Source organism: Trypanosoma brucei, chromosome 4 (assembly GCF_000210295.1).
Source record: "Trypanosoma brucei gambiense DAL972 chromosome 4, complete sequence".
NCBI lineage: Eukaryota > Euglenozoa > Kinetoplastea > Trypanosomatida > Trypanosomatidae > Trypanosoma > Trypanosoma brucei.
In genome coordinates, this window is record NC_026737.1 from 1114521 (window position 1) to 1135161 (window position 20641).

Genomic DNA, 20641 nt, shown 5'->3' on the forward strand with positions numbered 1-20641 from the left:
GGGGGGCGGTACCTTTTTTAAAAAGAGGAGCAAAAGACAGAGGAGATGCAAGAACAGAATGGCGCCTTTTCTTCTCTTTGCTCAGCCCTTCGATCCACCGTTCTCCACGTGCGCCCCCTCCCTCTAAGGGTTTCCCCTTTACACTGCCAGACGATCCACCCGACACAAAATGTAGATATGCGAAAATGAACGAACAAATACATATGCGCAGTAAACAAGGAAAGGGCCGCATGATGGCTGCACCCACTCATTTACATATTCCCTTCCTGCCCACACCAACGTCTGGTGGTGTCTTGATATATGGAATAACGACATCAGTATATGAAAATAACATGCAAAACCATGCACACCGTGATGCAAAAGTATTCACATAAGAATGTTCTCTGAGAGTGTTCCGGTGACCTCAGACAAAAGACCAAAGAAATACGCACCACCCCCTTTTCTCCTTCTTTTCCGTTTGGCTACTCTCTAGCAACTGCGTTGGCTTCACACACCTGCTGAATGCTCTTGCACATCTTTTGAGGGATCAGAGTTCCCTCCACACGCACCGTTAACAGGTGTGGCCTCATTTGCACTAACCGCAGGAGCGCTGCACCACCCACAGTAGAAATGGGATTGTTTGACAAATCCAAATGGCCCAGCGAGGCTCCACATTCCGTCAGCAAAACCTGGACAAGTTCCACCACTTCATTATTCTCCATGTTGTTGTGACTTAAGTTGAGATACTCCAATCCGCTATTCAGTCGCAGCACTTGCACGACTGGGAGTATGCCCTTTGGTCCAATATAATTCATGGACGTATCAACACGAGACACGAAAATACCGGGCTTGTCAGGAAAGTAACGCATCAACACACTGTTGGGTTTAACGCATGCGCGGCGACAGTAGGCGACATACTGTTGGCGAAGGCCCAGTAAATTCATTTCCACAGCATCTAACTCCTCCTCCTGTCCGCGACAGATTGGGGAGTCAAATTTAGCCGCAGGAATCAGCCGTGGAAGAAAGGAGTTATTGTGTTCCCCTCGGGACGCACCGGCCGAGCAAGAGAAGGAAAAGGAATTAAGAGGTGCTGGGTCCGACTGGGGGCCGGATAAATCGACGGAATTACCCCACGGTATTTGCTTATTTTGTGGAGTCTTCGGCTTGTAAATGGGGTCACTTGACGTTCCCCGACTAGCAGCAACAGAAACGGCTGGAAGTAGTCCCTTCGCCTCTTCCGGCTCCTCTTCACTGCTCACGCTCGCGCGGGAATATTTGGGAATGACGTCAGTGTCCTTGAAGCACAACGTGCCACTGTTGCCTGACACCTTCTTCAATGAGGGTTGGATGATACCAAGGTCACAGGAACGCTTTTTGTCGCTACCACTGGTTACCTTAGAGGATTCTCCCCATTGCTTCTGTTCCCTCTTTTCAGCCCCCCCCACTCCTACTGCACTTTCCACGCAGGTTCCCCTATCTTCACTTCCTTTCCCCCATTTTGTCACGACAGTGTCCTGGCCCCTTTGTCCACAGAAACGAGTGGTGTTGTGGAGGGTGTCGGACGTCGCGCTCGTGTTAAGCCTTAAACCAGCACATGAGGAAGTTGTGGGGACTCCGCTAGCAAAACGCCCTGCCAACGACACTTGCGACAATACTTTGTGGTTGAGAGGCTGCCCCAGCTGCGTCGATTCCTGGGTTCTCCGTGATGGCGTCGGCGTTTTCTCTACCGATGATGATATCTTGGGGGACTGTGAGCGACATTCCCCTGTGCTAAGTGTTGGTGGGGCACCTGGCGATGTATTCAGGGTGTTTGGAGCCCCAAACTCTGACGTCTTTTGCTTAGAATCACTCAATGCAGAATCGCAACCGTTGGCCACCGGTCGGCGCGCTGCCGTCGTTTCCCCCAGACGCATACTCTTATCCATCGAGTTTCCCGTTGTTGCATCAAAGTGGGCCGTTTTGGCGGTTTTGAGCTGCTCTCCTCCCTTCAGTTTCCCAGGGTCGTGAGACGCCTCGCACGCAAGCGAGTCTACAGAAAAAATCAGGCTTTCTTGCCTGACTATCGGCAACGGTGCGCTCGAAGGTTGTCTTTTATTATTCACCGCAGCCGGGGCTGCAGTACCGCTCTTCACTGAACTAGGGGGGTGTAGATGTGAACGATGTACCTCTTCACAAATAAGCCTTTTACCGTCAAGAGCCCTTCTTTCCAACAATACAGTTTCTCCCGCGCACGTAAAGTGTTTCTGAGAAGCGTTTCCTTCCGTTAGTTTGTTGAGCTCCGTGCATAACTGCGTGGAACTGGAACACGGTATTCCAGGGGAAGGGGTTGAATGCCAGGGAGGCAGTAATTCCCTTCCTTGGGCTATAGAGGTGGTGTTCGAGCTGGCCTTATCCCTATTTACGCAAATGCCCGGTGTACATGGCGTTGGGGGATGTTCCTGCACATGAACATTGCGGACGAAGCGGCCTGGCGGTGCAGTCTCTCCTGACTTTCCATTTAATGAAGAAGGCGGCAGCGGTGGGGGCAGGTTCGGCATCCCCACCCGTTCTGTGAGCTTGGATGTATCTAGGCAAGGGGTTGGTGTGCCGCTTCTGCGGTATCGGTCACCTGATGGCGTTTCAGACCCTTGCGACGTCTCCTGTTGGTCCCAGTCACCAGCCAGTTCGTTACGAGGAGCACCGCATCCAATCTTCTGTGGAAGACCAAGCATGTATCCCTTGTGACGCTCAACAGGCACAACATAGGGTGAACTCTTAGCTAACATTTCAGCGCGAGCGCGTAGGCATTGCTCGATGCTCCTAACGAAGCCTCTTTCCCTTTGAGAAGAACGGTAAAGAGCCTCGAGCCACTGAAACTCGTCGTCCACATTCAGAACCTGAAGGTTCCCTAGGAGCACACCGCAAACACGACTCTCCAGAAAGGGAAACCGCGAGAGCATGCCGAGGGTCATCGCAGCCAACTCCTCCGCAAGCAGTTTAACCACAGAGCTAACAGACTCCTCGACAACTGCGACCTCCCTGCGGTCGCCCACCGCGGCATTTTCACGTACTGCTTGTAGCCGGCTTATAAGGGTTTCCAGTCGTGGGTCTGATACGTCGATATCTTCGATAAAGACACCTTCGCATGGCATGTCATGCAGGGACGGCATCAGCTTCTTGAAAGCCTGAACACGGTCTTCTGATGTCTTAATAGCACTCAGATTAAAGGGATGTAGCTCCTGTTCACACTTTAACTCCCCGTAGGTGGCGTCACTTGATATATGTACACCAACCTCGGGCACTTTGCGACCCATTTGCGCTGCACAAATAGAGACTTCATTGACAGCTGATGGCAATTCCTCAAACACACCAGAACCTGCTTCGTTGCTAATTGTACCCACGTACCGGGTGGTCTGTTTCCCTACATCCGTGTCGGTTAATGCGTGACCTTTGTTCCAGAAAGGCTTCACGAGCGTTGAAGACATAGCGTTGCTGTCACTTTTCCGTGAGACTGCGATCTTTTGCTTGTTGATGAGGGAACAAAACGTCTCCCCTGACGAAACGGGACGCGCTGTCGCATTGCTTCGGTGCGACGAGAGCGTGCAATCAATGCTAGATGTAGGGCATGGTACTCGTCGGTGACCAATACTTGTGTCGACAACCCCTTCTGCCGTGTTATTTCCTCCGGATGACCCCACTGCTGCGGGAGTGCCATCGGCAACACCAACCGCCACCGCTACCTGCTTGTCGCACTGTTGTTCACTTGTGATTCTCTCACGACGCTCAGTGAGTTCCTGCGGCAGTGCAGACGACGTGCCCTCTTCACAGATCGACCTCCTCTTCCCGTCGCTTGGTTGGCGCTGTTTTACACCATGTGCGCAGACCGTCGCGGAATGCGGAGGTGGCAATTCTTTGTTCCTCAGCTTCGCCTCCTCCAAATCTATTGACAAACGGACCACACACTGCAAACTGTTACTGTCCCTCAAAGAAGTTACAGCTTCGGCTACGATTTGCTCGCTTTCGGCATTCACAATGTGTGGCATGGCAACTGGGCCGGCGGTGGGCTCAGAGAGAGGCGCTACAGCAGCTGCTTTGTCGGTAAAGTCTCTAGTAGTCAAGCGTTGCCTTTTCTGCAGCACCGTTAACTCACTACGCACACGATTTTCGTCTTGCCTTTGATCATCGATAAAACGTGAGACGCTGGCCCATGGATCTGGCACTCCGTCATACTTCCCCGGATCCTTTCGTCGTCGGCAAAAAGCTTCCATAAGCACATTGTGGAAGTACGAAGAAGGATCCATGTCAGTTTTTTCTCTTAATGCTTTCATACGTGCCGCCGTTATCGTCTCCCCACCGAGTGCATCGGTGCCTTCAGACTCATTTTTGAGATTCTTGAGGGCAGCTTCCACCTTCTCTGTAACAACCTGAGAAAGATAATCTCTGCATATCATGAGTGCACCTGGGCCAACAGACAGTACAGGATGTTCTAAAGAAGTTCGCATTCCTTTGCGCACCTCCTCCAACTGCTGGTAGGTCATCTGATGGAATTCACTCCCACTGGAAAAGTAAAAACTATACAATTCTGTCAGGTCCTGCAGTGAATCCTGGAGCTCACTACATCTCTGGCCTATTGCAAAGTGAATCGCATCCCACATTCGCTTTACTTTGAATTCATCCAACAGCCTGTTGCGTAGTGTGGCCCGCCGCGTCCATGATGCGCTGGGCACCTGTCGCTTGATTATATGATTAAGGTCAAGCTCCGGAACAACACTCCAAATGAGCTCTTTCTTTACCCGATCCATTAGGCGCTCCTGGACCTCTGAGGCTGCCGGGCTCAGTGAAACGCTGCGGTTACCATATTGCCAGAATGCCTTCAGTGTGAAAATCGGATGACCCGCGAATACACCACCTCCAACGAAACACTGATGTACACTCCACAAAATAAACTCCACAACATCTGTCACCACAGCATCAAAGGCACTCTCTACCATAAATACCAATTCCGCCCACAGCGAATCGCATCCTTCGCCACTATAATCGTCAATCACGCGCCCAAAGCGTCCATCACCGAGACCGTTTAGAGCTGACACCAAATCTTTCTGCACTTCACCCACAACACCGCCGACGCGCTGCAGCGCCGCAGCCATAGACGCGTCCCATTGTTCAAAAGAAGGAGGTAAAGTGCATGCCCCTTTCAATCTGCCTCCCTTTCCCGCACCTATCTCCTTGTTGAAGAAGAAGTTTATCCATTCCCACGAAGCAGTACCACCGTGGGTCTTACTTCCACACCTTGTTCCTACAAACTTCGCAACATCCGGGCCACCTTCTTCGGTCACCGATGACAACGGCATCTTGCTCATGTTAGCCGTGCATAACTTGCCGTCGCTCCCGGACAACATGGCACAAACGGGCAGCACCTTGCAGACACCTACAAGCGAGCCAACAACAGATTCCCTCATAAAAATAACAAAATCGTCAGAGACCTTAATACACTCAGCATTGGAGCGATCTTCAAAAAAAGGATAAAGAAAGCGCCTCAAGATTGCTGAATAGATTTCTTGCTCTCTACACCTTATCCATTTCACTACCTCCACGTCCTCCTGCTCCAACGTAGAACACAACTCCTCAGCAACAAAACAACGCAACCGCTGTCTTAATTCGTAGAAGTGACACCAGCCCTTCAATTCGAGCAGCGCACACACCGGACTCATCATGAAACACGACAACGCAACTAGCAAAAGGAAAATACCTGATCATCAAAAAAAGGAAGGGGGAAAATGAGAAGACAAAAAAGACAATTTCCAACCATTCAGACACATAATCAAAACTGCCTCCATCGCCTCTCCACACACATCATCATTCATGTATCCGATACAAAAACATAAAACATCACTAGGCACAAGAGTAAATGTGTAAATAGAGCATTATAATATCATAGACGATGCCAGTAACAAAAACAAAGCACACTAGCAGTCACAGTTAACATTCAACTGACAACAGCATGGCAGACATTGTTCAGTTTCATATTCCTTTGTTGTCTAAAGGTAAAATAGAAAGAATGGGTCTGAGGGAATATGAGGAAAGTTACAATAAGCATATGAAAACATGCAGGAAGCTATGCACAGGTATTAGATGTTGTAAATAGTTGTCGGCAGCAGTTTCATTTGAGAAGTACCTCTCACAAGCCAAAATCTCCAAAGGAGAAATGTAAAAAGGGATTGAAGCAAACACGGAAAATAAACACCAGATGATAGTTTTACTTCATGGCAACCCCCACTTCACGGGTTTCACCTTCTTATCGTACACATCTTTAGGTGTATGAACACAACTGATAACAACACTCTAAGGATAGAGAAAGTCACATAGCAACCCAAACAAAATTAATTAATAAAATCGATTGAAAACATAACACTGAAAAAAAAGATAATAAAAAACTGTAAAAACATATGTGTTTCCATCCAATTCCACACCAAAAACAAGAAGATTTGCGATCTTCAAACACAGTTCTCAAAAGGAGAGTACCCATGTCAGAACTAGAAAGCGTCTTTACCACAAAGATATTTAAATCACCCACCATATGAGGAGATTATTGCGTACACAAAAAAGAAAAAAATTAATGGCCACTTTATACAAAATAAATCTAAAGAAAAGATTGCACACATGATGTAAAATAACTTATTCATTCACTTCAATAGCAAAGCGCACATATAGCAATGTTACGGGGAATATTAGCTGGCAGCGCTAACATTTTCCTGTTCAATCAATTGCACGGTACCACAGCGTCCCTCAACACAGGAGGAACTTGAGGATGAAGCAAGCATTATAGCAGCTGCTCCTCCAGGTGAGAAGAGACTTCCGCCCCTTTCAAAAGATCCACCGCTACCAGAGGTATTTCTCGTTCCAAAATCCATAACACAACCCACCTTCGCAGCAATCCGACGAGTGACACAGCGGCAACTGGCTTCATTCCAAGCATCCATACCTGGGGGTTTCTTAACACGCCAACGCTCACAAAAAGTTGCAAGCATCTTCTGTCGCTGGGTAGCAGGGAATGTGCCAAGCAGAGCATCAATACAACCAGCAACTTGTTGGGCAGTGGCAGTTAAACCATGTGCGAAAGATCCCGACCCACTGGTGATACTACCAGTTACATTATCTTCTTCCTCCTCAAATTCACGGTCAAGGCGCAGAGCAGCAAAGGTACGGCCAGGTACAGCATTCAACTGGTACATTTCCACAGGCTTCGGCACACCACGTAGCGGCACATCACCCAAAGGCGTTACATTAAGTTGCTCACGCTCTTCACCACTCAGTGACAGGTATGTTGAGCGCGTCATCAGCACCTGACCACCGTTACCAACACTCTCCGTGCGTGCTGCCATGTTGGATGTGCGTCCATAATAGTCGTAACCTTTCGTTACTTCATCATGACGAATATCACACAATCCAGTATGAATCCCCACACGTACACGCAACCCATTCCACAGTTGCCGATAAACCTCAGGGTCCAGGCTCGCAGTTGGTGGTGTGTAATCACTGTCATCTTCCGCACGCTTTCGTTCGAATTCACGGTAAGACTCATCGAGCTCAGTGGTCTTCCAGTCATGGTTTAGAAAATCACGTTGCAAGTCACATGCGAGTTGTGCAGCAGCGAAGGGACTTTTACACGCAATCATAAAAGAGTCTCCAACAGTTTTCACTTCGTAGCACTCATACCGTGTGATGAGGGAGCGGATCAAACGGTGATGTGTTGCCACAAGGTCAGGCATTTGCTCAGGGTGTGCTGCCCACTGCGCTGTACTGCTCTCGATGTCAGTGAATATTAATGTTACGGGGTCTGTTGGTTCCTTGGGAGCATTATTATTGTCACGGGCGTTCCGGCGTGATGCCGATATAAGTACCAGAACCGTAACAAACAGTGCCAATACAACAACGCAGCTGACTGCAATAGCAGCAATGTGTCCTCTCTTAAGTCGAAACCATTTAGCGTAACCGTATATCATCAAGGGTGTGACGTGAGTCACCACAGGAGACACGGAAGGATTCAGAACACGTGACATCGACCATACAGAAATATGCGTCGCACCATAGTTCACAGCACAGTGTTTCTCTTCAAATGAAGCTTTGTTAGTACACTTGTCATCAAAAGGACCATATCGCATATCATCAACTGTAATGACAGATTGGCTGAAGATGGCGTCTACAAGCTCCTCCGGCGTTACATGTCCCATACGTTGCAGGACATTTATCATTGCACGTGCGGTGACATATCCAAGTAATGACAATGGCTTCCACTTCGACTCATCTCGTACAACTCTGTGGAACTCACGTACCAAATCAGATTTTGTGTTCTTATCTCCCCAATGTGGCAGATTCGTTGCGAATAGCAGACGGTCAGCAAATGGCTTGTTACGGAAGGCACTCACAAGTTCATCATAGAGTAACGCAACATCAAAGAACGGGACGAAGATACGCACATTATGGTGTTTGCCAAGGTGAGAGAGGATTATGGGGATATCATCTGAGATGAGACCTGCAACTAATACCTCACCTGCAGTCGGTAGCTTGTCTCTCAAAGTAGAACCTTCACCACTCGCAACAAAGGAGCTTAATGACGATTCAAAGAAGTCAAGTGTTTTGTTCAGCATCTCTCCAATATCTTTCGTATCACCACTACGCACAATGGCATGCATCTTTCCAGCACCATTTTGTATGATATGCTCAACTATCACGAATAGTTGTTGCTCAAGTGTTGGTGACAGGTGGATCACATTCCTTCTGGGGTTACTCAGTTGTGGTGTGAGTGTTATGGGATCGATGAATGCCATACCCTTCGTCGACAGTAACGAATCATCCACAACACCAAACACAGCAGTTACAACTCGCTCCTTCACTTCATCATACAGAGCTGTAGAAGTATCATGAGATTTCGAGGATAGCCAGTGTAAAAAGAATCTATCAGAGTGACCAAGTTGACCCTTTCCAACAACATAAAAGGCACCATCGTATATTGCCTCTGCAGTACGCAGTGCCTTTGGGTCATCAGTTAGTTTAAACATGATGCCACTCAATGGGGCGTACAGCTGTGACAGGTCTCGATAGCAGCGAGATGAAGTAAGAGCTAATACACCTTCCTTCATAGGATGTAGACGGAGATCCTCTTCCATCTTCTTCATGTACACCACATTCCCACCCTGATTACATAAACATGATGCACCCCGCTCACCCGCCATACCACGGCACTCACCACCAAAGTCACCAACAACAATATCATCAATTACATAACGACGTTGATTGTAAAGTGATGTAATAAATGCATCCCTGCTAGTTAGCCATTCGCGACAACTCAGTGCTTGTTTCAATACCTCTCCAGCAATCCATCCACTCACCATCAGCTCAGCTTCAGTGTCTTGCTCGGTGAAGTTGCTTTCGTCAACATTTAGGTTAACATTCCAATTATCTTTCGAAAAATTATTTCTGTTAAGTTTCAGGTACTTTGCCATATCATCCTTGAATCGTTTGATTGCATCATAGCCATCATCCTTCGCAAGTGGATTAGTCCCAGTTATTATTATCTTATCAGGCACAAACCTGTCTCTACCCAATTCCTTTGCCCACTTGTTCTTGATGACATATTGGAGTGTAGAGGGTATGAGCAAATATCCACCTTTTGTCCTTTCATCTTCTAATGATTTCATTAGGAATTTCTTCGTATCAGGGATTGGAGAGCCAAATACAATCACACCCTGAGGTCGAGTATTTGCAAACTTATCCCACTCTGCACTGAAGCTACTGTCATCCGATTCCTTACCAATTTGACTCTTCAATGCAAAAACACCGCACAGTTTGCGATCCATCCGTGTTGTCAATTCCACAGCAAGCTTATATTCATCATCACCATAAGAAACATCTTTCAAGTACATGAAACCCAGCCGATGTAACCGTAACTGAGTGATAGCATAACGGAGAAGAGCAAGCATCTCAGCAGCGGGTGATGCTGTCAGGAAGTACAGATTAGGATTCCAACTGCGTACCTTACTGGATCCTGTGAAGGGTGAGAAACTAATCACATTCTTTTCTTTGAAATATTTCAAGAGACCTAGAGTGTTTTTATCACCCACAGGTCCCAGTATAACAGGGAGTTCCTTACCATCATTGGTTGTCATGTGTTTCCCGAGATAGTCAGCATATTTAGAATCATCCATGGTTGGAACATATACCACTTCCACATTAGCACCTGACGGCGGGTTCCCGTTGGTAATGGATGCGTTGAAGCCTGCAATAATAGGATCATATATCTTTGCTGAAATCTTGTTACTGTATAACATGTTGTATACCTTCACCTGTATTTTATCATTTGCAAGTGATGATGCAGTCAGCACCTGTAGTAACAGAGAAAACACTACGTAAGTGAATGCACCATCTCTAACATACAATTCACGCATGAAGGTAACCATGATACTGGTAACTCAACGTAATCCAACGTGAAAACTACAAGACAAAAAGGGAATAATAACAAAGTATTGGTACAGGATTAAGAGACTGCATATGTACAGATATGTTGGATTGTGACACAATAAGAGTCCATATGATAACTGTATATAAGAGTGTAGGAAAGGGAACTATTATGATGGATAGCGTTATATAAGCCATAACAGTGAGAAAGTAATTCAACACACATTCCCCTATACACACATCATTCATGTATCCGATACAAAAACATAAAACATCACTAGGCACAAGAGTAAATGTGTAAATAGAGCATTATAATATCATAGACGATGCCAGTAACAAAAACAAAGCACACTAGCAGTCACAGTTAACATTCAACTGGCAACAGCATGGCAGACATTGTTCAGTTTCATATTCCTTGGTTGTCTAAAGGTAAAATAGAAAGAATGGGTCTGAGGGAATATGAGGAAAGTTACGATAAGCATATGAAAACATGCAGGAAGCTATGCACAGGTATTAGATGTTGTAAATAGTTGTCGGCAGCAGTTCCATTTGAGAAGTACCTCTCACAAGCCAAAATCTCCAAAGGAGAAATGTAAAAAGGGATTGAAGCAAACACGGAAAATAAACACCAGATGATAGTTTTACTTCATGGCAACCCCCACTTCACGGGTTTCACCTTCTTATCGTACACATCTTTAGGTGTATGAACACAACTGATAACAACACATTAGAGGTAGAACCTCACTTGACCACAGCACACACAAACGGCAATTTAAGCTTATTTAACTAATAAATATATTATTTAAAAGAGTGAGATAATCAAAAGTGGTATGGGTGCTCACATCCAATTCCACACCAAAAACAAGAAGATTTGCGATCTTCAAACACAGCTATCAAAAGGAGAGTACCCATGTCAGAAATGGAAAGCGTCTTTATCTACAGAGATATTTTAAGCACCCACCATATGAGGAGATTCTTGTATTTACAAAAGTAAAAAAAAATTAATGGCCACTTTATACAAAATAAATCTAAAGAAAAGATTGCACACATGATGTAAAACAACTTATTCATTCACTTCAATAGCAAAGCGCACATACAGCAATGTTACGGGGAATATTAGCTGGCAGCGCTAACATTTTCCTGTTCAATCAATTGCACGGTACCACAGCGTCCCTCAACACAGGAGGAACTTGAGGATGAAGAAAGCGTTACGGCAGCTGCTCCTCCAGGTGAGAAGAGACTTCCGCCCCTTTCAAAAGATCCACCGCTACCAGAGGTATTTCTCGTTCCAAAATCCATAACACAACCCACCTTCGCAGCAATCCGACGAGTGACACAGCGGCAACTGGCTTCATTCCAAGCATCCATACCTGGGGGTTTCTTAACACGCCAACGCTCACAAAAAGTTGCAAGCATCTTCTGTCGCTGGGTAGCAGGGAATGTGCCAAGCAGAGCATCAATACAACCAGCAACTTGTTGGGCAGTGGCAGTTAAACCATGTGCGAAAGATCCCGACCCACTGGTGATACTACCAGTTACATTATCTTCTTCCTCCTCAAATTCACGGTCAAGGCGCAGAGCAGCAAAGGTACGGCCAGGTACAGCATTCAACTGGTACATTTCCACAGGCTTCGGCACACCACGTAGCGGCACATCACCCAAAGGCGTTACATTAATTTGCTCACGCTCTTCACCACTCAGTGACAGGTATGTTGAGCGCGTCATCAGCACCTGACCACCGTTACCAACACTCTCCGTGCGTGCTGCCATGTTGGATGTGCGTCCATAATAGTCGTAACCTTTCGTTACTTCATCATGACGAATATCACACAATCCAGTATGAATCCCCACACGTACACGCAACCCATTCCACAGTTGCCGATAAACCTCAGGGTCCAGGCTCGCAGTTGGTGGTGTGTAATCACTGTCATCTTCCGCACGCTTTCGTTCGAATTCACGGTAAGACTCATCAAGCTCAGTGGTCTTCCAGTCATGGTTTAGAAAATCACGTTGCAAGTCACATGCGAGTTGTGCAGCAGCGAAGGGACTTTTACACGCAATCATAAAAGAGTCTCCAACAGTTTTCACTTCGTAGCACTCATACCGTGTGATGAGGGAGCGGATCAAACGGTGATGTGTTGCCACAAGGTCAGGCATTTGCTCAGGGTGTGCTGCCCACTGCGCTGTACTGCTCTCGATGTCAGTGAATATTAATGTTACGGGGTCTGTTGGTTCCTTGGGAGCATTATTATTGTCACGGGCGTTCCGGCGTGATGCCGATACAAGTACCAGAACCGTAACAAACAGTGCCAATACAACAACGCAGCTGACTGCAATAGCAGCAATGTGTCCTCTCTTAAGTCGAAACCCTTCTGTGCCACCGTATTTCATCGAGGGTGTGACGTGAGTCACCACAGGAGACACGGAAGGATTCAGAACACGTGACATCGACCATACAGAAATATGCGTCGCACCATAGTTCACAGCACACTGCTTCTTACCGAACAAACTTTTTTTAGTACACTTGTCATCAAAAGGACCATATCGCATATCATCAACTGTAATGACAGATTGGCTGAAGATGGCGTCTACAAGCTCCTCCGGCGTTACATGTCCCATACGTTGCAGGACATTTATCATTGCACGTGCGGTGACATATCCAAGTAATGACAATGGCTTCCACTTCGACTCATCTCGTACAACTCTGTGGAACTCACGTACCAAATCGGATTCCGTGTTCTTATCTCCCCAATGTGGCAGATTCGTTGCGAATAGCAGACGGTCAGCAAATGGCTTGTCACGGAAGGCACTCACAAGTTCATCATAGAGTAACGCAACATCAAAGAACGGGACGAAGATACGCACATTATGGTGTTTGCCAAGGTGAGAGAGGATTATGGGGATATCATCTGAGATGAGACCTGCAACTAATACCTCACCTGCAGTCGGTAGCTTGTCTCTCAAAGTAGAACCTTCACCACTCGCAACAAAGGAGCTTAATGACGATTCAAAGAAGTCAAGTGTTTTTTGCAACACTTTCCTAACTCCTCTCGTATCACCACTACGCACAATGGCATGCATCTTTCCAGCACCGTTTTGTATGATATGCTCAACTATCACGAATAGTTGTTGCTCAAGTGTTGGTGACAGGTGGATCACATTCCTTCTGGGGTTACTCAGTTGTGGTGTGAGTGTTATAGGATCGATGAATGCCATACCCTTCGTGGACAGTAACGAATCATCCACAACACCAAACACAGCAGTTACAACTCGCTTCTCCACTTCATCATACAGAGCTGTAGAAGTGTCATGAGATTTCGAGGATAGCCAGTGCAAAAAGAATCTATCAGAGTGACCAAGTTGACCCTTTCCAACAACATAAAAGGCACCATCGTATATTGCCTCTGCAGTACGCAGTGCCTTTGGGTCATCAGTTAGTTTAAACATGATGCCACTCAATGGGGCGTACAGCTGTGACAGGTCTCGATAGCAGCGAGATGAAGTAAGAGCTAATACACCTTCCTTCATAGGGTACAGACGGAGATCCTTTCCCATCTTCTTCATGTACACCACATTCCCACCCTGATTACATAAACATGATGCACCCCGCTCACCCGCCATACCACGGCACTCACCACCAAAGTCACCAACAACAATATCATCAATTACATAACGACGTTGATTGTAAAGTGATGTAATAAATGCATCCCTGCTAGTCAGCCATTCGCGACAACTCAGTGCTTGTTTCAATACCTCTCCAGCAATCCATCCGTCAACCATCAGCTCACCTTCAGTGTCTTGCTCGGTGAAGTTGCTTTCGTCAACATTTAGGTTAACATTCCATTGTCCAGTGCCACTCAGATTATCTTTCTTTTCCTTCAGGTACTTTGCCATATCATCCTTGAATCGTTTGATTGCATCATAGCCATCATCCTTCGCAAGTGGATTAGTCCCAGTTATTATTATCTTACCAGGCACAAACCTGTCTCTACCCAATTCCTTTTCCCACTTATTCTCAATGACATATTGGAGTGTAGAGGGTATGAGCAAATATCCACCTTTTGTCCTTTCATCTTCTAATGATTTCATTAGGAATTTCTTCGTATCAGGGATTGGAGAGCCAAATACAATCACACCCTGAGGTCGAGTATTTGCAAACTTATCCCACTCTGCACTGAAGCTACTGTCATCCGATTCCTTACCAATTTGACTCTTCAATGCAAAAACACCGCACAGTTTGCGATCCATCCGTGTTGTCAATTCCACAGCAAGCTTATATTCATCATCACCATAAGAAACATCTTTCAGGTACATGAAACCCAGCCGATGTAACCGTAACTGAGTGATAGCATAACGGAGAAGAGCAAGCATCTCAGCAGCGGGTGATGCTGTCAGGAAGTACAGATTAGGATTCCAACTGCGTACCTTACTGGATCCTGTGAAGGGTGAGAAACTAATCACATTCTTTTCTTTGAAATATTTCAAGAGACCTAGAGTGTTTTTATCACCCACAGGTCCCAGTATAACAGGGAGTTCCTTACCATCATGGGTTGTCATGTGTTTCCCGAGATAGTCAGCATATTTAGAATCATCCATGGTTGGAACATATACCACTTCCACATTAGCACCTGACGGCGGGTTTCCGTTGGTAATGGATGCGTTGAAGCCTGCAGTAATAGGATCATATATCTTTGCTGAAATCTTGTTACTGTATAACATGTTGTATACCTTCACCTGTATTTTATCATTTGCAAGTGATGATGCAGTCAGCACCTGTAGTAACAGAGAAAACACTACGTAAGTGAATGCACCATCTCTAACATACAATTCACGCATGAAGGTAACCATGATACTGGTAACTCAACGTAATCCAACGTGAAAACTACAAGACAAAAAGGGAATAATAACAAAGTATTGGTACAGGATTAAGAGACTGCATATGTACAGATATGTTGGATTGTGACACAATAAGAGTCCATATGATAACTGTATATAAGAGTGTAGGAAAGGGAACTATTATGATGGATAGCGTTATATAAACCATAACAGTGAGAAAGTAATTCAACATACATTTCCCTATACACACATCATTCATGTATCCGATACAAAAACATAAAACATCACTAGGCACAAGAGTAAATGTGTAAATAGAGCATTATAATATCATAGACTGGATGCCAGTAACAAAAACAAAGCACACTAGCAGTCACAGTTAACATTCAACTGGCAACAGCATGGCAGACATTGTTCAGTTTCATATTCCTTGGTTGTCTAAAGGTAAAATAGAAAGAATGGGTCTGAGGGAATATGAGGAAAGTTACAATAAGCATATGAAAACATGCAGGAAGCTATGCACAGGTATTAGATGTTGCAAATAGTTGTCGGCAGCAGTTTCATTTGAGAAGTACCTCTCACAAGCCAAAATCTCCAAAGGAGAGATGTAAAAAGGGATTGAAGCAAACACGGAAAATAAACACCAGATGATAGTTTTACTTCATGGCAACCCCCACTTCACGGGTTTCACCTTCTTATCGTACACATCTTTAGGTGTATGAACACAACTGATAACAACACATTAGAGGTAGAACCTCACTTGACCACAGCACACACAAACGGCAATTTAAGCTTATTTAACTAATAAATATATTATTTAAAAGAGTGAGATAATCAAAAGTGGTGTAGGTGCTCACATCCAATTCCACACCAAAAACAAGAAGATTTGCGATCTTCAAACACAGTTCTCAAAAGGAGATTACCCATGTCAGAAATAAGGAGCGCATTAGTGCATGGAGGTGGTTAAAATCCACAACATATCACTTTATTACATGCACAACAAAAGAAAAGGGACAATTAGTCGCCACTTTATACAAAATAAATCTAAAGAAAAGATTGCACACATGATGTAAAACAACTTATTCATTCACTTCAATAGCAAAGCGCACATATAGCAATGTTACGGGGAATATTAGCTGGCAGCGCTAACATTTTCCTGTTCAATCAATTGCACGGTACCACAGCGTCCCTCAACACAGGAGGAACTTGAGGATGAAGCAAGCATTATAGCAGCTGCTCCTCCAGGTGAGAAGAGACTTCCGCCCCTTTCAAAAGAAGCCACACTACCAGAGGTATTTCTCGTTCCAAAATCCATAACACAACCCACCTTCGCAGCAATCCGACGAGTGACACAGCGGCAACTGGCTTCATTCCAAGCATCCATACCTGGGGGTTTCTTAACACGCCAACGCTCACAAAAAGTTGCAAGCATCTTCTGTCGCTGGGTAGCAGGGAATGTGCCAAGCAGAGCATCAATACAACCAGCAACTTGTTGGGCAGTGGCAGTTAAACCATGTGCGAAAGATCCCGACCCACTGGTGATACTACCAGTTACATTATCTTCTTCCTCCTCAAATTCACGGTCAAGGCGCAGAGCAGCAAAGGTACGGCCAGGTACAGCATTCAACTGGTACATTTCCACAGGCTTCGGCACACCACGTAGCGGCACATCACCCAAAGGCGTTACATTAAGTTGCTCACGCTCTTCACCACTCAGTGACAGGTATGTTGAGCGCGTCATCAGCACCTGACCACCGTTACCAACACTCTCCGTGCGTGCTGCCATGTTGGATGTGCGTCCATAATAGTCGTAACCTTTCGTTACTTCATCATGACGAATATCACACAATCCAGTATGAATCCCCACACGTACACGCAACCCATTCCACAGTTGCCGATAAACCTCAGGGTCCAGGCTCGCAGTTGGTGGTGTGTAATCACTGTCATCTTCCGCACGCTTTCGTTCGAATTCACGGTAAGACTCATCAAGCTCAGTGGTCTTCCAGTCATGGTTTAGAAAATCACGTTGCAAGTCACATGCGAGTTGTGCAGCAGCGAAGGGACTTTTACACGCAATCATAAAAGAGTCTCCAACAGTTTTCACTTCGTAGCACTCATACCGTGTGATGAGGGAGCGGATCAAACGGTGATGTGTTGCCACAAGGTCAGGCATTTGCTCAGGGTGTGCTGCCCACTGCGCTGTACTGCTCTCGATGTCAGTGAATATTAATGTTACGGGGTCTGTTGGTTCCTTGGGAGCATTATTATTGTCACGGGCGTTCCGGCGTGATGATCTTATGACAAGTACCAGAACCGTAACAAACAGTGCCAATACAACAACGCAGCTGACTGCTACAGCAGCAATATGCTTATATATTAGTCGAATCCATTTTGGTTCATCATACTTCATCGAGGGTGTGACGTGAGTCACCACAGGAGACACGGAAGGATTCAGAACACGTGACATCGACCATACAGAAATATGCGTCGCACCATAGTTCACAGCACAGTGTTTTTCTTCAAATGAAGCTCCGTTAGTACACTTGTCATCAAAAGGACCATATCGCATATCATCAACTGTAATGACAGATTGGCTGAAGATGGCGTCTACAAGCTCCTCCGGCGTTACATGTCCCATACGTTGCAGGACATTTATCATTGCACGTGCGGTGACATATCCAAGTAATGACAATGGCTTCCACTTCGACTCATCTCGTACAACTCTGTGGAACTCACGTACCAAATCGGATTCCGTGTTCTTATCTCCCCAATGTGGCAGATTCGTTGCGAATAGCAGACGGTCAGCAAATGGCTTGTTACGGAAGGCACTCACAAGTTCATCATAGAGTAACGCAACATCAAAGAACGGGACAAAGATACGCACATTATGGTGTTTGCCAAGGTGAGAGAGGATTATGGGGATATCATCTGAGATGAGACCTGCAACTAACACCTCACCTGCAGTCGGTAGCTTGTCTCTCAAAGTAGAACCTTCACCACTCGCAACAAAGGGGCTTAATGACGCAAAAAAATAGTCAAGTGTTTTGTTCAGCATCTCTCCAATATCTTTCGTATCACCACTACGCACAATGGCATGCATCTTTCCAGCACCATTTTGTATGATATGCTCAACTATCACGAATAGTTGTTGCTCAAGTGTTGGTGACAGGTGGATCACATTCCTTCTGGGGTTACTCAGTTGTGGTGTGAGTGTTATAGGATCGATGAATGCCATACCCTTCGTGGACAGTAACGAATCATCCACAACACCAAACACAGCAGTTACAACTCGCTTCTCCACTTCATCATACAGAGCTGTAGAAGTGTCATGAGATTTCGAGGATAGCCAGTGCAAAAAGAATCTATCAGAGTGACCAAGTCGACCCTTTCCAACAACATAAAAGGCACCATCGTATATTGCCTCTGCAGTACGCAGTGCCTTTGGGTCATCAGTTAGTTTAAACATGATGCCACTCAATGGGGCGTACAGCTGTGACAGGTCTCGATAGCAGCGAGATGAAGTAAGAGCTAATACACCTTCCTTCATAGGGTACAGACGGAGATCCTTTCCCATCTTCTTCATGTACACCACATTCCCACCCTGATTACATAAACATGATGCACCCCGCTCACCCGCCATACCACGGCACTCACCACCAAAGTCACCAACAACAATATCATCAATTACATAACGACGTTGATTGTAAAGTGATGTAATAAATGCATCCCTGCTAGTTAGCCATTCGCGACAACTCAGTGCTTGTTTCAATACCTCTCCAGCAATCCATCCACTCACCATCAGCTCACCTTCAGTGTCTTGCTCGGTGAAGTTGCTTTCGTCAACATTTAGGTTAACATTCCATTATCTTTCGAAAAATTATTTCTGTTAAGTTTCAGGTACTTTGCCATATCATCCTTGAATCGTTTGATTGCATCATAGCCATCATCCTTCGCAAGTGGATTAGTCCCAGTTATTATTATCTTATCAGGCACAAACCTGTCTCTACCCAATTCCTTTTCCCACTTATTCTCAATGACATATTGGAGTGTAGAGGGTATGAGCAAATATCCACCTTTTGTCCTTTCATCTTCTAATGATTTCATTAGAAATTTCTTCGTATCAGGGATTGGAGAGCCAAATACAATCACACCCTGAGGTCGAGTATTTGCAAACTTATTCCACTCCGCACTGAAGCTACTGTCATCCGATTCCTTTTCAATTTGACTCTTCAATGCAAAAACACCGCACAGTTTGCGATCCATCCGTGTTGTCAATTCCACAGCAAGCTTATATTCATCATCACCATAAGAAACATCTTTCAAGTACATGAAACCCAGCCGATGTAACCGTAACTGAGTGATAGCATAACGGAGAAGAGCAAGCATCTCAGCAGCGGGTGATGCTGTCAGGAAGTACAGATTAGGATTCCAACTGCGTACCTTACTGGATCCTGTGAAGGGTGAGAAACTAATCACATTCTTTTCTTTGAAATATTTCAAGAGACCTAGAGTGTTTTTATCACCCACAGGTCCCAGTATAACAGGGAGTTCCTCACCATTATTGTCGTTGCTAAAGGACGTTTCGCTATTTAAATGACCAACATAATCTGAATCATTCTTCGGTGGAACATATACCACTTCCACATTAGCACCTGACGGCGGGTTCCCGTTGGTAATGGATGCGTTGAAGCCTGCAATAATAGGATCATATATCTTTGCTGAAATCTTGTTACTGTATAACATGTTGTATACCTTCACCTGTATTTTATCATTTGCAAGTGATGATGCAGTCAGCACCTGTAGTAACAGAGAAAACACTACGTAAGTGAATGCACCATCTCTAACATACAATTCACGCATGAAGGTAACCATGATACTGGTAACTCAACGTAATCCAACGTGAAAACTACAAGACAAAAAGGGAATAATAACAAAGTATTGGTACAGGATTAAGAGACTGCATATGTACAGATATGTTGGATTGTGACACAATAAGAGTCCATATGATAATTGTATATAAGAGTGTAGGAAAGGGAACTATTATGATGGATAGCGTTATATAAGCCATAACAGTGAGAAAGTAATTCAACACACATTCCCCTATACACACATCATTCATGTATCCGATACAAAAACATAAAACATCACTAGGTATAAGAGTAAATGTGTAAATAGAGCATTATAATATCATAGACGATGCCAGTAACAAAAACAAAGCACACTAGCAGTCACAGTTAACATTCAACTGGCAACAGCATGGCAGACATTGTTCAGTTTCATATTCCTTGGTTGTCTAAAGGTAAAATAGAAAGAATGGGTCTGAGGGAATATGAGGAAAGTTACGATAAGCATATGAAAACATGCAGGAAGCTATGCACAGGTATTAGATGTTGCA

The 20641-nt window shown here is 45.2% G+C and overlaps 4 protein-coding genes across 4 annotated transcripts; all 4 read right to left on the bottom strand.

The window, feature by feature from the left end:
• Positions 1-461: 461 nt before the first annotated feature.
• Positions 462-5672, bottom strand: TbgDal_IV4500 (hypothetical protein, conserved; the record flags this gene model as incomplete). The annotated part of the gene is made up of 1 exon (XM_011774737.1): positions 462-5672. The coding sequence occupies one exon, from the start codon at positions 5670-5672 to the stop codon at positions 462-464; it is 5211 nt and encodes a 1736-aa protein (XP_011773039.1).
• A 1014-nt stretch (positions 5673-6686) lies between these two features.
• TbgDal_IV4510 (receptor-type adenylate cyclase GRESAG) lies at positions 6687-10415 on the bottom strand (the record flags this gene model as incomplete). Its single annotated transcript, XM_011774738.1, has 1 exon — positions 6687-10415. One exon carries the CDS (start codon positions 10413-10415, stop codon positions 6687-6689), a length of 3729 nt encoding a protein of 1242 aa, XP_011773040.1.
• A 1114-nt stretch (positions 10416-11529) lies between these two features.
• TbgDal_IV4520 (receptor-type adenylate cyclase GRESAG 4,putative) lies at positions 11530-15261 on the bottom strand (the record flags this gene model as incomplete). The annotated part of the gene is made up of 1 exon (XM_011774739.1): positions 11530-15261. One exon carries the CDS (start codon positions 15259-15261, stop codon positions 11530-11532), a length of 3732 nt encoding a protein of 1243 aa, XP_011773041.1.
• A 1117-nt stretch (positions 15262-16378) lies between these two features.
• Positions 16379-20118, bottom strand: TbgDal_IV4530 (receptor-type adenylate cyclase GRESAG 4,putative; the record flags this gene model as incomplete). Its single annotated transcript, XM_011774740.1, is given in 2 exon segments — positions 16379-19108; positions 19096-20118. Coding segments are annotated over 2 exon segments (3753 nt in total).
• Between the last annotated feature and the right edge of the window lie 523 nt (positions 20119-20641).